Raw genomic sequence first — 18,454 nt, forward strand, 5'->3', positions numbered from 1 at the left:
GGGAGACTTTTTATTTTCAGCTAGGTCGCTACCACTGCACCGCTGAACTCTTGACGTGCCTCAGCGGCGCACCATCACTGTCAGACGAACACAGAGAAGCTCCACCCGCTTTATTTATATGGCCACGGAACACTGTAACCTTCCACACAAAATAGTTCCAAACAAGTAACAATCGCGTCAGCGGCATACATCGTATTCAACAGGCTACCTGCTCTTTATTCACCAGAGGCTCATCAACCTAGTCTCTTATTTCTCTCCCGAAACAGTGTCTTCTCCGCTACGTACAATCTCTGTGCACAGCTTGTAGTGGAGGCTCTCGCTGGCAATCCGTAGTGGAGTCGTTAGACGTAATGCGAATGATTTCAGCTTGAGTCAAGCTGTGGACAATGTTGACAGGCTTGCATGTAGTAGCCATACATTTAGCTATGGCTTCAGCAAAGTCGTGTTATCCATTTTCTTCACTTTGAAATGATCCACAGCTGTCTGTTTTAGACAAGGGGTCAGAGTACTCACATCAGCTGTGTGCTTGGCCATTATGTGGTATTTCAGATTCGACGTGCTGTGATGATAGCTCGGTTTACTACTGCAAAACATCCAGGTAACTTTGGTCTTGTCAGTGGAACTATCTGGCAACTTTTTAAAAGTAAACTTTCCATTCATAAACTCTTTAAGTATCTGTTTTCGGTGTCTCGCACTGCCGTGGCTGGCAATACTGACATGGGTGTGGACTTCTGCAGCGCGCTTGTTGTTTTGTTTCTGGTTTATTTATAGAGCAACGTGACATCCGCTGTGACGTGTGCCGCGTTAATCTCGCGAGAAAAAATTTAATCCCATTCAATTTGCGCTAAACTGACAGCTCTAATGTATATATATATATATATATATATATACTGTATATCCAGTCAAACCTCGATTTTCGAACGTCTCTGTTCTTGACCAGATCGGTTTTCGACCAAATATTTTGAGTTTTTTATGCCTCTGATTACGACCGAAATTTGGTTCTCGACCACACTGAGCGCACTTGAATGCGCCACTCGACTTCTCTCGAAGTGACGCTTCCTCGGGTTGACGAAGAAGTGACACCTCCATTATGAGCAAACGTGTTCAATAAAGATTTTTTTTAAAAGAAAGAGCGTCCATTGTGAGCACACGTGTTCAAAAAAAAAAAAAAAGCGTCCAATGTGATCAGACGTGTTCAAAGATTTTTTTAAAAAAGAGCGCCCATTGTGCGTCCATTGTGAGCAGACGTGTTCAAAAAGATTTTTAAAAAAGCAGACGTGTTTGTTGAGATCAACGCAAATTGGACTGTTATTTCTGCATGGCACCAAAGAAAACAAGTTGAAGTCGTAAAGCTGCTGAAAAAAGAGGAAAATAGAGCGCAAAACTATTGAATTTAAGAAAGATTTGATAGTGAAATATGAATCGGGTGTGCATGTGTCTGTGTTGGTTAAGGAGTTTGGCATGCCGAAATCAGCAGCATCCTAAAAAAGAAAGACAGTCAGTGATGTGGCTAAAGGATCTTGTGTGTTTAGTGAACAAAGGCCACAAATATTAGAGGAAGTGGAGAAACGTTTGCTTATTTTCATAAACGAGAAACAGCGAGCAGGGGACAGTCTTAGCCAAGATACGATTTGTGGCAAAACAAGACAATTGTATGGCGATTTGACCAAAAAAAAAAAAAAAAAATCTAGCATTGCTCCTGAAGAGTTTGATTTTAAAGCAAGCAGAGGATGGTTTGAAAACTTGAGGAAAAGAAGTGATTCGTCATGAAGAGGCAGCCAGTTCAGACAAGGAAGCTGCCGAAAAGTTTCAAGTTGAGTTTGAAAATCTCATCAAGGCAGAGGAATGTCTTCTTGTGTAGATAAAGTGGGTCAGAAAATGGATGGAGGGATGTTACCACGTACCGTAGTGTAGGATTGCAGACAGTGTGTCCATAGTTACAGGCATTACTTTATGGTTTATAAATTCAAGGTGTAAAATAATGCAATCTACAATTGTCAGAATGAGAGAGAGAGAGATGTTCAATTTTTTTGTTACAATGTCAATGTTTGTTAAATTTGGTAAAAACATACAAAATGTATGTAGTTTGTCTTTACCTGCTCTCTTATTACACGTGTATAGAGTTTATGGTGTACAATAGTTGAAAAAATGCTTTTAACCCTTTGATGCACAACATAACCACACCCCCTCTAATGCACAACATGGGTCAAAAATGACCCACATTCATTTTCCATGTTATTTCATGCTGGCTGAGTATTTTTTTCTGTTCTATCTTTTGAATACTTTAGCAGTAAAGGAGACCAAACATTTGTGTTTGATATTTGCAACGTGTTTGTCATTTTGTCACACAGCTTTGATAAGAGAGAACACGGCTATTGAGTTTCGCTTTATCAGTAGTTTAACAACTCTGAACTGGCTGCAATGCATTTTATTCTATTCTGCCTATAAAGAAATCAAATAAAAAATAAACTACAATTTATGTAGGTATTGTGCTAAAACTTACTTTCTCTATAGTCCTGTATATTCACCTATCCTCCTGACTACCAGTAGTTCAAATGTGTCCTCTGTAGAGGACATTTGTGAACCTAAATGTCCCCAGTGCATCCAATCGCATTAACTCCTTTTGCTACTCTAAAGAGGATATTCAGTGCTTTCCAATGATACCAAATTTGTAGGGGTTAGAAAAAGTAAGAAAATGGCTTCCCTCAGTGCAAGCACTTTTTATACAATACAATACAATACAATACATGCTGATTTATATAGCGCTTTCACAACAGCGGCAGCTGTAACAAAGCGCTTAACAAAACAGTTAACATAAAGTAAAATAATAAACACAACACATAACATAAAACTCGGACAGTTGTGCAGTCCTTACCACTTTTCCGTCACACGCTTTGTTGTTTGAAGCAGTTTGAGATGAAAGAGGAGAGAATCAAAGTGTCCTTTAACCAGTGGATCAGAGACGTCATGCTCAAAATGTGCACACGTCAGCTACAAGTTTCAAAGTCAACAAGTATGTAGCATCCATTGATGAAAAAAGACATTGGTTCACTTCTCCTGTCCCATGGAAAGCCATTTCAATTCCAAGCGGCGACTCTCGGTTCCAAATACGCATCGGCGCTCTGCACCAACGCTCCTCTCTCCTCATCCTCAACTTCAGCAGCCATCCATCCAGCCGCACCAATGCCGACTGTCCCACAGCGCCGACATATCCACTGAACAAAACGGGGTTGTGAAAAATGCTGCCCATTACAGGCGCAAAAAACACAAGCGGCCCAGGTCTGTCCAGCACCGACAGTCAATGGCGCCGACATTCCTCCCAATCAAAATCTGTGCTGGTACAGGCGTGCTGCCGAGAAGGCGCAACCACCAAGCACAGATACTTCTCCTTTGACGAATGTCGTGGCCAAAAAACGCTGAAAACAGTCCATATCAGGTCCACACGATGAAACAACAAACAACATGTGACAAAACAAAAGACAAAAACACCAAAAAAGAACAAAAAAGCAAGGCTCTTGAAGAGCACTCGCCGAAGGCTGCCTACTCGGGCGCCATCTTGGGAAAAAAAAATGGGAAGAGGAACACTAATACTTTTTATGAAACACATTTTGTCTTGAAATGCTGTTGGCATTTTAATTATAAGACTCTTATGAACACGTTAAAGTGTTGTTTGAGTTGTTTTAAGTGTATTTGAGCCTGTTTAAAAAGATGTAGTGGGATTTTAAAAAATTATTTTGGAGTAGTCCAATTACTTCACATAGATTGGGGAATTTCAAAATAAATGTGATTGGACAACATTTTTTTTTTCCTGGTAGTCAGGAGGCTATCTGTGATTCCACTGCACAATTGTTGGATGACATTCTCTCCTAAGTTTCTTTGAACCTCTGTAAAGACAGTTCCTTCTATTCCATAAGGTACCCTTGCGTCACACATCCAGAAGATTCTTAGCCCATATTTTGCAGGCTTTCTGGACATGTCCTGGCGGAACATGCACCTGCCTCGGAATGGCACGAACGACTCATCTATGGTGACACAGTCCCCTGCAATGAGGGTCAAACCTATAAAGGGCATGAATTCTTCTTTGTCAACATTTCCCCACTATTTCCCTTTTGTTGTGGCGGTTCTTTGTCCCTCTAAGTCAGGGGTGGGCAAACGACGGCCCGCGGGCCTGATCCGGCCCGTTGGTCTTTTTAAACCGGCCAGCCGAAGATTGGTGCACAATTAAGGTTTGATTGCATTCATTTCGTTTGGACTTGTAATTACTTGTATTTCAACACCAGGTGGCGCAGTTACTTCAAGTTGCAGAGCACAGGGAGGGAGGGGAAGACGAAGAAAGAGAGAGAGAGTAATGACCATGGAAGAGTGATATGTATCTGATTAAACGAAGCGGGTAACAAAGTACGAAACATTCAGGAGACGCCTGGAGTCGGAAAGACTCAAATCTAATTCTGGCAATTTCCATGCTCAGAGTGAATTGCTTGTGGCTCGAGTAAATGAACATTTCCTAGAATGGTTTGATTGTTATCATGTTAAAAACTTTCCGCAAACTGGACCGCTAATAAGAGTCGGAGAGCAGTCAAATGTGTAGAGCGTGAACAACAGGGGGCTCAGTACACATCCTTGAGGAGAACCGGTGCTGAGTGTGATGGTGGAGGAGAATGTTATATTATTACTGGCATACAAAGACATTGTGCTATCTTCTTTATTTTCTATTTCTATTTCTAACTTTTGGCCCGGCCCTCCACAATATTTTCTGCTTCTCATTTGCCCCCCCCCCCCCGGGAAAATAATTGCCCATCCCTGCTCTAAGTTGGTGAATTTTAGAATCTTCTCAAAGATGTTGTGACTCATGAACATATCCCATGCATCTTTTGGTGAAACAGCTGATGTTCTAGGAGGAGGTCCTGGACATCTCCTTCAAGATGTTTAGTGGCTTCTTGTTCTGCCATGAGTGTGGGGGATTCTAATTCCAGTCAGATCCATATTTACTCAGTCTATTGGACTGAGTCTGATTTTCCTCTTCAGACGATTGGTCAGAGGAGTCTCCTGTGTCATGAGAGGACTTCTCTTCACCCAGGAAAGCTGGATTTCCAGATACGCCTAACCCAATCAAATATTATGTGCAATTCAAAATTCTCACCAAATATATTTTGAGGGAACATTAGAGCAATTGAAAAACAATGCATGTATTAGAGATGGGCAAAGGGGGACCTGTGCAGAGCTGTGAAATGTTTTTTCACTCCAAGTGCAAAAGCTCGTAAATACATGTGGGTCTTTCTGGCCCATGTGTGTACCTTGAAGTCGAAATACAAAAGCGATACCAAAAGAAAGGAAAAGTGGAAATAATGACCAGTGGTAATCAAAAAGTCGGGCGCCGACAGGTATGGCAGCCTCGGTCACACGCTCCCTAGTATTATCCCTGTTTTTGTGATTTTCGTTAGTTTTTGGCGACCTTGAGCGGCTTACTTACACGAGGGAAAAGTTGCTGCGCATTGGGGAGTCTACGCTCGGTCTTTTTTCACCAGCACACGAAAATCCACAGGGTTTTTCGGAGCTAATCGCGAGCGGAGCGGCTGCGCTGTACGGAGCATGGAAACGCCGCCGGAGGGGGAAGAGAGCTCGTCAAGCTCCGGCAGCGCGGATTTCGAACCCCGCTCCCATCGATCCATCTTGCTAATCTACGATCTCTGCCAAACAAGATGGATGATCTTCTTCTCCTCACAAAGACCAACAAAACCTTTGCATGTTCTGCTGCGCTCTGCTTCACTGAAACCTGGCTCAGTGACCGCCACCCGGATTCCGCGCTACATCTTCCCGGATTCCGCCTTCTCCGAGCTGACCGCGACACGGAGCTATCAGGGAAATCGAAAGGTGGCGGGATTTGCTTCTATATCAACAAAGAATGGTGCACTGATGTCACGAAGCTCGACGCACACTGCAGCCCGGACCTGGAGTCGCTGTCTCTAAACTGCAAGCCATTCTACTCGCCACGTGAGTTCACCTCCTTTTTACTAGTCGGTGTTTACATTGCGCCACAAGCTAACGCTAACACGGCGATACAAACGTAAGCCGAACAAGTAAACAAACTCGAACTAAAATACCCAGAGTCACCCCTGATAATTTTGGGCGATTTTAATAGAGCACATCTTAACCGTGAACTTCCCAGATATAAGCAGCACATCGACTGTTTCACCAGAGAAGGCAACATTGTAGACCACTGCTATACAACAATCAAAAATTCATACCGATCGGTCGCCCGTGCAGCATTGGGTCTTTCTGACCACAATTTAATCCACTTAATACCTACATACAGACAGAAACTCAAATGTGTTAAACCGGTTGTTAAGACTGTGAAAAAATGGACAGATGAAGCAAAGCTAGCTCTACAAGAATGCTTAGACTGCACTGATTGGGGCATCTTTGAAACTTCAACGGGCACACTGGATGAATACACAGACACTGTAACATCATACATCAGTTTCTGTGAGGACATGTGTGTACCAACGAAGTCCTTCCGCTCCTTCAACAATAACAAGCCATGGTTTACTCCCAAACTCAGGCAACTCAGGAAAGAGAAAGAGGCCGCATTTAGAAGTGGAGATCGGGCACTGTACAAACACGCCCGAAACCAATTGACAAAGGAAATTAACATCGCTAAGAGAAGCTATGCAGGGAGGCTGAAAAACCAGTTCTCTGCTAACGACTCTGCATCTGTATGGAATGGCCTGAAAGCAATCACTAACTATAGAATGCCACCCCCCCAAACAGTGAACAAAAGGGTCTTGCTAATGAACTAAACATGTTTTTCTGCCGATTTGAAAAGGTCACCCCCATTTCCCACACACACCCACCTCTACCAGAAACCACTCTACCTACCCCCCCACCCTCTTTTTCTCCACTACAGATCCACGAACAGGACGTGAGACGGCTCTTCAAGCAGCAGAAGATCAAGAAAGCTGCTGGGCCCGACAAAGTGTCCCCCTCCTGCCTGAAAGTCTGCGCTGACCAGTTGGCTCCGGTCTTCACACAAATCTTCAACAGATCCCTGGAGCTGTGTGAGGTCCCATCCTGCTTCAAACAGTCTACCATCATCCCAGTTCCCAAGAAATCGGCAACATCGGAACTGAACGACTATAGGCCTGTCGCCCTGACGTCTGTGGTCATGAAGTCCTTTGAACGCCTTGTGCTGAACCACCTAAAGAACGTCACCGGACCCCTGCTGGACCCTCTCCAGTTTGCCTACCGGGCAAACAGGTCTGTGGAAGACGCAGTCAACATATGGTCTGCACTACATCCTCGAGCACCTCGACAGCACAGGGACCTACGCAAGGATTCTGTTTGTGGATTTCAGCTCTGCGTTCAACACCATCATCCCGGAACTCCTCACCCCCAAACTTCTCCACCTCGGTTTGTCCCCTACGATCTGCCAGTGGATCCTCAGCTTCCTGACGGGACGGACACAAGCAACAACATCATCAATACGCACCACCAGCACTGGAGCCCCACAGGGGTGTGTCCTCTCTCCACTGGTCTTCTCTCTCTACACAAACGATTGCACCTCAACAGATCCAGCTGTCAAACTCATAAAGTTCGCAGACGACACCACGGTCATCGGTCTCATCAAAGACGGCGACGAGTCTGCGTACCGCCAACAAGTGGAGCAGCTGGAGCTCTGGTGCAGCCGACACAACCTCGGGCTGAACACACTCAAGACTGTAGAGATGATCGTGGACTTTAGGAAACATTCTTCTCCACAGTTGCCCCTCACACTATCCAACTGCCCTGTGTCAACCGTCGAGACCTTCAAGTTCCTGGGAATCACAGTCTCCCAGGACATGAAGTGGGAAGTCAACACCATCTCCATCCTGAAAAGGGCCCGGCAGAGGATGTACTGCTGAGGAAGCATGGCCTGCCACAGGAGGTGCTACGACAGTTCTACACGGCAGTCATCGAATCAATCCTGTGTTCTTCCATCGCGGTTTGGTTTGGGGCCGCCACAAAAAAGGACAAAATCCGACTTCAACGGACAGTTAGGACGGCGGAAAAAATCGTTGGCACCGCCTTACCCACTCTTGAGGACTTGCACACTGCAAGAATCAAGACAAGGGCACGGAAAATCCTCCTAGATCCCCCGCACCCTGCCCACCACCTTTTCCAGCTACTCCCCTCAGGCAGACGCTACAGATCCATGCGCACTAAATCCAGTAGACACTTAAACAGCTTCTTCCCTCTAGCCATTAACTCCTTAAACAGTCACTGACGTAGTCACTCTTCTTGTACTACAAATACTGCTACTGGTTACTCTAAAATGGTTCAATGATTTGTTGTTTACGATGATACTAATGCAGCGTGTTATACCGGAGACAAATTCCTTGTGTGTTCTACATACTTGGCCAATAAAGATGATTCTGATTCTGAAAAACAAAATATTTACTGCATAGTTGGAAGAGTAATTGATAAAATTAAATGTTTTCAAAGTTACATCATCCATAAAAAACTCAGCCATGAATAAAATAACATGAAAATGAATATGGGTCATATTAGACCAATGTTGTGCATTAGAAGGGTAGTGATATGAAAATGTTTTTTATTCAAAAAGAAAGAAAGGAAAAATAAAATAATTGTGTATGATGGTCAAAAAAAAGTTAATTGAGGAATACCTTGAATACTGAATGATGAAATTAATTTACTGCAAAGATGTCTAAAATAAAAACTCAGCCGGGTCACTTTTGACCCATGTTATGCATCGAAGGGTTAAAAAAGTTGTTTTCTAGACTTGGAACGGATTAAAAATTTTTACATTGATTCTAATGGGAAACATGGTTTCGGTTTTCGAAAAGCCTTCTGGAACGGATTATGGTCGAAAACCGAGGTTCATATTATATATATATATATATATATATATATACACACCGTTTTTTTCATGGTTTGGCCGGGGGTGCGACTTATACTCTGGAGCGACTTATGTGTGAAATAATTAACACATTCTATCATTTGACATTAATATTATATTCACATTAAACCGCAAGAGGGGGCTCTAGGCCTTTGTTGATGCTTTCCACATTGACAAAAAAATAATAATAATAAACCGACGATGACCCTGACGTAAGTGAAGTAGAAGAGGAACCTACGAATGCAGTAACCTAGGAACCTCTTCTACCTACGAATTTGGCAGAGTTGCTTAGAAGTGACACAGAGGATGAAGATTTCATTGGATTTAGTGATTTGGAGTGACACTGATGGTTTGGTAAACTTGTTAGCGTGATCATTATGGTACAGTTATTTGAATAACTCTTAATATGTTACGTAAACATACCGTGCACATTCTCAGTTCATTGTTTATGCATCATGTAATGTTAGCATATCATACTCTTATTCAGCCCGTTGTTTTATTTTTATTTGCCTTCAAAGATGACATGTCTGTTCTTGGTGTTGGATTTTATCACATACATTTCCCCCCAAAATGCGACTTATACGCCAGTGCGACTTATGTATGCTTTTTTTTTTTGTTCTTTATTATGCATTTTATGGCTGGTGCAACTTATACTTAGGAGCGACTTATAGTCCAGAAAATACGGCATATACTGTATATAAAAGGAGTGGAGTGGTGGATTTTTTTTTAAAGTGGACATGGTATGGACAGTGCAGAGTTTAACCAGTGTTTTGTAAAAAGCAAGTGCTTTTCCACGGTCTATATTCAAGTTGAACATGCATTATAAAGTTTGTAAAATAGATTATAGATTTCACGTCTTTTTTTTTTTTGCGGCTTCACTTTCTTGCTTTTTTTTTTTGCATACGAGATAATTTTCTTTGTCATTTATTTTAGTTGATTATTGGTCATGATACAACAAAAAGAAATGCTATGACTACTTGCATCTGATGTTGAGACCTGTTCAACCAAAAGGTCATCATGGATACCCTCAGGCAATGGTTCTTAACCTGGGTTCGATCGAACCCTAGGGGTTTGGTGAATCGGTCTTAGGGATTTGACGAAGCCTCTGCCATGGAGGGTAAGACACACGCAACTCAACATGTCAATTAGTTAGGACACGCCCGCTTGGCCATCACTGGCTGCAGATGATCATATTACATTGCTTGTCCAGTCAGTGCTGTGGGAAATTTAGTTCGCATAGTAGTAGTCAACAAGTGACTGTCGTGATAGTACATCATACAATTAAAAAAAAAAAAAAAAGTATACTTACTGTATCTCTTGAAATTCTATTTACTTTTTTTTGTATTTAATAAATGCATTTTTCTAATATCTTGAATTTGTAAAAAAAAAAAAATATGTACCGTAGATTCCGGGCTACAGACCGGACCTGATCAAGAGCCGCATGCTTAGATTTATGAAGAAAAATCCAATTTGTAATTATATGCACCGCACCATATTATAAACCGCTGGCCAATGAGTAGGCGGGGGTTTGCTTCTGTGTCACTGCTGCCTGGAGCGCCTCCGGGTGAGGCCGCGGACGCGGTCCCCCGCTGAACCCCCGCAGAAAAAAACGCAAGATTTCTTAAGGTTAAAATAATCTCCATATTTTTATGAGCATGAGAAATGCATTTGCACAACGAAATTACGCTGAAACACATAAGAGGCCAGACAAAGTGATGCACATTTGCGTAATTACGAGGAGAAATACTGCAGCCCACTCGGCTTTAAATTGAATAATGCAAATCATATAAATAGGAAAATATATATGAAATTTTTTCTATAGTCAGCCGCTTAAAAATGATCATCGGTGGCAGCTTTAGGCCCGATGCTGCGCAGCTCAAAACACAGGTAAAATGTGTTCTCTAATGGCCGCTTGTTTTCAGTATGACGGAGGAGTCACCTTTTTTATTTACAGTCCGAGTGAGAAGCAAATCAATTGTCAGAGGGACTTCGTCCATATTTATTATTTCATCTGGGCTGATGGAATTCTCCGCTATCTTTGTTTGTGTGAATGTGCGGAACGAAGCAAGTTTGTCCTCGTAATTGGGAGGGAGCTGCTGACACAACGTCATGTGTGCCCTAATAGACAGGCTTTTCCGTTTCATGAATCTATAACACCACGACGGCCCACCTTTAAAACCTTCAATGTTCATCTCAGTAGCAATAGCTTTAGCCTTCAGTCTGATTTGTACAGTGGAAACACCGCGGCCGCCTGCTCTTTGAGTGTTAAAAGCTGCATCATATGCTTTTCGTCTGGTATTATCCATGTTGATCAGGGTCAGAAGAAAGACTGAAATAAGGAAGTTGTGATTACCGGTAATCATACAATTTCATTGGACCCCTGTGTACTACTCATTCATTTTATTGGTCGATTGTTGCCGCTACATTTTTCCTCACTACGGCGAAAAGAGCGGAAGTTGTGATTAATCATACAATCTCATTGGACCTCAGTGAACTACTCATTCATTTTATCGGTCCATGTTTTTCCCGCGATGGAAAAAATAATCATAAAAAAGCCGCTTCATATTACACGCCTGCGATTGGCTGGCAACCGATTCAGGGTGTCCCCCGCCTACTGCCCGGAGACAGCTGGGATAGGCTCCAGCACCCCCCGCGACCCTAGTGAGCATCATGCGGGTCGGAAGATGAATGAATGAATGAATATTACACGCTGCTGTTGAAAGTGTAGAAAAAAAGTAGCGGCTTGTAATCCGGAATTTACAGTATTAATTTTTCACTCATGAAGGGTTCGGTAAATGTGTATTTTAACTGGTTGGGTTCGGTACCTCTGAGAACGTTAACCACTGCCCTAAGGTGATAGGATAGGTGGAGGATAGAAAGACAACGAGGTGACAAAGGTGGTCATTGATGAAACTAAAACCTCAACAGGGACACTAAGGGGAGGGGGCCTCGGGAAATGAAGGTATTTGACTTAAAAGAGGTTATCAGATGGTTATCATCTTTCTAGCCTGTGCAATTATGACTGTGTGGCTTGCCACATTTGAACAACATTACAAGGGCCCTTTATGAGGCTGAGAGTTAATTGTTTGGTATACATTACTGAGCCAAAAGGTTATTAGAAAAGAAAACCGAGATGCATGTGAAATCTTTGCCCAAGTAAGGAGGAAAAAAAGAATGAAATAGTCATATACGGCTGTGTGTGTGTGTGTGTGTGTGTGTGTGTGTGTGTGTGTGTGTGTGCATGCATGCATCTTTTTCTGGGTCAGAGGTAAGGGTGCGTCGTTCGGTAACCCATAGGTCCACTTTTCGATTCCCGCTCTGTTCGAGTCATGGGTCATTGTGTCCTTAGGCGAGACACTTCACCCACCTTTCCTCCAGTGCCACTTATACCGGAGTGCGTTTGGGTGTAAATGTTTGGTGATGGTCAAAAGTGCACAGTGGCAGTTACACTTCCATCAGCCTGCCCCTGGGCAGCTGTGGCTACATAGTTTACTGCCACCAAAGTTTGAATGGGGGAGTGCATGAATAATGTGTCCATTGTGAGGGCTTTGTTAACTGGTTGTCAGACCATCGCAGGGCACACATCGACGAATACCCATTCACACTCACAATCATGCCGATGGACAATTTATTGTGTTCAATTAACCTAACATGCGTGTTGTTGGAATGTGGGAAGAAATCAGAGTACCCGGAGCAAACCCACGCAGACACAGAGAGAACATGCAAACTCCACACAGGACGGCCACAGCCTAGGTTAGCCGAACCAGTGACCCACCGGACCACCTGAAAATGTTCAATCTACGTAGTAACAAATCAAGTGAATGCTTGGTAAACCTATCACATCATAAGAAGGAAAAGGTACTTAAAATATACTGTAAATAAAGGACAGGCAATATCACACAAAAACCATTGGACATTTGAAAAGTAATCTCTTCCCTCAAACCATTAATCCCACCAAACAGACATAGAATTTACTCACCAAGGAACAAGTAAAACCTTGAGACAGCATAACAACCTATCATCACCAGATGATGTTGAATTCCATAAGCATCTTTTGGATAGTTTATCGCCACTATTCTTAAAAATTATGACATCAACGAATACAATGTCCACTATAAAATACCGCAGCCATTACAATTGTATTCAAATCAAATAAAATATGCAGCACACCTTTGTTGCTTCTGTCCAAGGAATTCCAAAATAAAAATCAGAATCAAAACAATAAAAAACAAACAAAAAATGAGCAAGCAATTCAGTATGAACTTTTTTTTCTGATATTTTGTTTTTTTAATTGTTAATAAAAGCAAACTCATACATTTATTCAAACCCTTTCTACAGTGAAACACGTTTTGTTGCTCAGAATTACCTAAAACAAAGCTATTTGACAAAACTATGCATACAAGAAACAAAATTCCCTCTTTTGAACTGAAATTTATTTTACACAAAACTGTTTTTCAACATTTCCACCACTCACTCTCCCCCTGAAAAAAAATGTTGCTTGCTTGAATGAGAATTAGTGTTGAAAGGCAAATATTAAATAAATTGTGCTTTTTTTTTGGAAACTGGTGTAAACGTCTAAAGTTTGATTACAACAGTACAATCGTGAATTCAATGTGGCATACTGTGTGTGCAAAAGTGTGGGTGCGTGCACGTGTGTGTGTGTGTGCGTGTGTGGGTGTGTGTGCGAGTGTGTGTGCGTGTGCGCGCATGTGTCACTCACTGCAGATGGCGTCCCATCGCCTCAGGGAAGGCACAGATAAGCAGAGTGTATGGGATTAGATAAGATGGTAATAGACACTGGGGAGACTGACTGACTCTAAGTGAGTCACTAAGTGGAGAATTGTAGCTTTATGGCCTTGGTTGGTCTAACAAGTCCCAAAGAAAAACAATACAGTATGGACTTTGCCACATTAGTAAAAGACAAAACCAAAATATTTTCAAAAATCTAATTTTGTTATATATATATATATATATATATATATATATATATATATATATATATATATATATACTGCCGTTGGGTTAAAACGTCTTATGTAAAAACCAGACTACACTAATAGACAGTCCTTGGACACTCAATCCACACGCATGGGTTCTATTTCTACAAATACTGACCAATGAGAGAGAGAGAGAGAGAGAGAGAGAGAGAGATTTTTTTTCTGTGTCAGTGGTTAAAATTCTGCAAAATAAAAATGCAACTTATATTTTTACAATGACCTCAATAATTATGACTCATTTTGCCACATGAAGCAAATGTTGCCACGTGTGTTCTTTCAAGTGCGAGATAAAAGATGCGTGAGAGATAATAAGTGGCGCCATGGCAGCGGCAGAACACAATACTGAAGCCTCCCTATCTGCACGTATTGATAAGCATCACCTCCATTACTTGGCATGGAGCAGTTATTTATTTTTTATTTTTTGTGAGTGTAAGGTCAAACCAAAAATGGTCAGACAGGGAGGAATTGCATTATATGACACTTTGGCGGAAAAGGGGAATCTAAAAAGTGGAAATGTGACACGATTTATCACATTACGCCTGTCCTCCACAAGCTCCATCATTGAGAAGACAAAATATATAAGCCAACAGTGGCATCTCCAAGTACTGGATGCTGGATGTCTTCTTCGAAAACTGATTCAAACAAGAACTGTGGCCAAGGAGCTTTGTCAACTGGCTGACAGTGACCCTGAAAGAGGGGCAGAAATTTCTCGTAAGTTCTGTCTGTTTAGTACATGTGACAACAATCTCACATCTTCTTGATATGTCTTGACTATGGGGTAGGGTGGAAAGATGGAAGGAAGCCTTATCTTCCAAAGAAAAACAAAAGACGCATTTGAAATCCCCCAAATGCAGGGGGAAACGTGTTTTGGTCTAATGAAATCAAATGTGAACCTTTTGGTCAAAAAGCCAGACACTACACTTCTTATTGACAAAAGAACACCATACGCACAGTGAAGCATGATGATGGAAGTATCGTGCTTTGGAGCTGGAAGTCATTTCATTCTCAAGACAATTACAATTGGATTGCTTTGTTTGTCTCTCTGAGACATTCGCCTCTCATCCGAGCAGGCGAAGTTCCTTCAACAAGGGTTGTTTCGGACTATACCAGCCTGAGTTGGTGTTGAAAAACTCAACTGTTTATACTCCAAGCTGGGGGCACACCCCAAATTCAAGTGGTGTCATTGTTTTGGAATGCAAAATGGCTGTTTAAGATCCCTTGCAGCTATAAGGCTGCCGATGCCCGTTGTGGCGGCAATCGTCAAAATAAAACAATAACAATATAATCAATGATGTGGCATTATGTATACAAGTCTTACAATTGGCACATGGATTATCGACAAGACTGTGTCAACATTTAAGGCACACTTCAAACATCAGTGAGTGATGGCTGCAATAAAGATGATTATGTTTCTGTTGCTAAAACTGAGGCCCACGCGGTTTTCCAAAAACAATTAAACTTCTGGTCTCAATTTATATGATGCCAACCCCCAACAATGAATAAATAAAATAAAAATGGTCATGTTTTCAAAATAATATATGTTCCAAAAACAGCAAGAGCAAACAATAATAAATGTGGTTTCCTACCTGGACCTGCATCCATACTGTTAGGTTGTCCTTGATGATCAGCTAACAGCCCTGATGACCCAGGCATGCTGACTGGATCCGAACGCAATGGCTGCATCCTGAAAATACCAAATATGCAGATCGTTGCAAACAGACAAATTCAGGTGTGTGTATGGAGTGCACACCGAAATGACCATACACTGACCACATTTTTGGTTCAAGTGACTTAATGACGAGGATCATCTTGCTAGAAATGACACACAAAAATGCATTGTTTGAATGTATGTTAGAGACTACACATGAACAAATTGTTGGTCCACTTCTGTGAACGAAAGACAAGCCCAAAATAACTTGACGGTAATAGAAATAATAAACGAGAGTTGTGAAGAGCTATGAAAGGCCCTTGGAGCCTGGACCACTTTAGGGGATTGGCATATCAGGGTACTGTCACATTGGAATTACATTTTTGGGGAAAATTCCACAATAAAACCTGTGACATATGGATTTTTAAGATTTTTGCCAGGCCTGATGTGTGTGTAAGTTTTGTGGTCAATCGTGACTGTGGGTTTCGAAGTAACCATTTAGCCCACATTCTCTGCATGTAACCCCTCTGACTAGGGTTGCTTGAGTAGTAGCATTCCAACAGAGCCATGCTATCGCATCTCGCCCATCTCCGCATTGTTCCAGCAGCCCCTTTTTATCAAGGTGCTCTGGTTCCCCAGCACCTGACGCAGACCTTGTTTGGCCGGGCGACGTCTGAGCCGGCATGTTTTATTGTCTCTCATCATTGTATGAGGTCGGCATTAGCGTGAAGGGTCTTGCCCAAGGACCCACACTGGATGGTGTTATGTACTCATCGTGCCCCAAGTGAGATTCGAACCCCCGTCCCCCGTGTGTGTATATATATGTACCGTATTTTCATGACTATAAGGCACCATTAAAAGTCTTAAATTTTCTGCAAAATGGACAGGACGCCTTATAATGCGGAGCGTCTAGTGTATGCGCCGAGTTCCAAAGCCTGACAGAGCAGCTCTGGCCGACACGCTGTTTATATAGAGAAAGGCGGAGTGAGTGACGACAGGCATGCGGAAGTCCGCCAATGAGTGAAGGGTGGGCGTGTAAGAGGACGCTAAAGGCACGTCCCTAGCAGGTACCTGTCGCCAATGAGCTGAAGGGTGGGCGTGTAAGAGGACGCTAAAGGCACGTCCCTCGCAGGTGCCAGTCGCCAATGAGGTGAATGGTGGGCGTGTAAGAGGACGCTAAAGGCACGCCCCTAGCAGGTACCAGTCGCCAATGAGGTGAAGGGTGGGCGTGTAAGAGGACGCTCAAGGCACGCCCCTAGCAGGTACCTGTCGCCAATGAGTGAAGGGTGAGCGTGTAGGAGGTGAAGAGAAAAACGTGAGTACATTGTAAAATGGCTAAATAAAGTACAACCGAACTCAGTTTTGCTTCCGTTGCCTTTTTAAAAACGTGTTTTTAGCGTGCGTGCATGCATGCCGTATGTTTAAGCCGGCGTATGTTTTACCATGCCTGGCTGCGCCCAATAATACAGTGCGTTTTGTGTATGTGTCAAATACAGAAATAGCACCCCTGACTGAGACTGCGCCCAATAACACGGTGCGCCGAATGGTCGTGAAAATACGGTATATATATATATGTGGAGGGTTTCATCCCAAATCCAGCACCCTGAGACTGTACGCAAGCCGAAAGGAAGGAGGCCGGGGACTCGTGAGTGTGAGAACCACTGTCCAGGATGAAACATCCAAGCTCCATGAATACATCAAGGAGAAGTCTCCAACGGATGACGTACTCAGAGAATGTCTCAGACAATGGGGAACAGAGGATGAGGTGCTGGAAGAGGGACCATCATGGGTGGACAAGCCGCTACACGGGATGTACCACCGGACCATAACTGAAGTGGCTGATCTCAAGAAGTCCTATCAGTGGCTTGAGAGGGCTGGCCTGAAGGACAGCGCAGAGGCACTCATCCTGGCTGCTCATGAGCAGGCCCTGGTGCTCAGGGCTTGCTCATGAGCAAGCCCTGAGCACCAGGGCCTGCTCCCGCCATTGAGGCCCAGATATACCACACCAGACAAGACCCAAGGTGTAGGTTGTGCAAAGAGGCACCTGAGACGATCCAACACATACAGTAACTGCAGGGTGTAAGATGCTGGCAGGGAAAGCCTACATGGAACGCCATAACCAGGTGGCTGGCATAGTCTACCGAAACATCTGTGCGGAGTATGGACTGGAAACCCCAAGGTCAAAATGGGAAACACCTCCGAAGGTGGTGGAGAATGACAGAGCAAAGATCCTCTGGGACTTCCAGATCCAGACTGACAAGATGGTAATGGCGAACCAACCAGATATCATGATCATAGATAAAGGGCAGAGGAAAGCCGTTGTAGTGGATGTAGCGGTCCCAAGTGATGGAAACATCAGAAAGAAGGAACACCAGAAACTCGAGAAATACCAATGGCTCAGAGAGGAGCTGGAGAGAGCCTGGAAGGTTAAGGTGACAGTCGTGCCTGTGGTGGTCAGAGCACTCTGGAATTTACACAAGTAGCACATTGGAATTTTTTGAAGTACCTAAGAATTTAGTCCGGTGTTATCTGTGGTCACTTGACTGGAATGTTTGCATTCCACATTTAGGGGTCCTCATCCCCCGCCTTTTAGACAAACCAGGCTCCCCGGTTCTTGGTAATATGACCAGGAAGGAGTTCTCTGTGTATTGAGAGGTTTGAAAACTGGCGATAATTGTTGTACCCGGGTGCCACATAAAGTTTGACTGAAGTGCAACAAGAAGATCAGGTTTGATTTTTATGTGTATAGGGGACACATTTTTTTTCTTTTTTTACTTGACAGTTGTGATTAGCATTTGGACTTGCTGTTCAACAGTAATAATGAATAATTTCAACACAAACCTAGTAGATTGTTCAATGATTCAACAATATTTAAATCTAGTTTGCATTAAATTGAGAAACAACTGTACGTTATTG

At 42.9% G+C, this 18,454-nt stretch overlaps 1 protein-coding gene across 4 annotated transcripts in view; it reads right to left on the minus strand.

Annotated features, from left to right (window-relative positions):
* The window catches only part of bcas3 (BCAS3 microtubule associated cell migration factor), a 342,963-nt gene that overhangs the window by 187,837 nt on the left and 136,672 nt on the right, over nucleotides 1–18,454 (minus strand). For 2 of the 4 annotated variants that reach the window (XM_086126139.1, XM_086126141.1), the window contains exon 22: nucleotides 15,477–15,574. In XM_086126139.1, coding sequence (XP_085982265.1) covers nucleotides 15,477–15,574 — 98 coding nt within the window. Of the gene's footprint in view, nucleotides 1–2,677; nucleotides 3,216–15,476; nucleotides 15,575–16,668; nucleotides 16,805–18,454 lie in introns of those variants that run through there. The other 2 variants (XM_086126140.1, XM_086126142.1) reach the window with 2 other exon arrangements.

The sequence above is a fragment of the Hippocampus guttulatus genome, chromosome 12, assembly GCF_054856545.1.
Source record: "Hippocampus guttulatus isolate MCC_2025c chromosome 12, RoL_Hgut_1.0, whole genome shotgun sequence".
Classification (NCBI taxonomy): Eukaryota; Metazoa; Chordata; class Actinopteri; order Syngnathiformes; family Syngnathidae; genus Hippocampus; species Hippocampus guttulatus.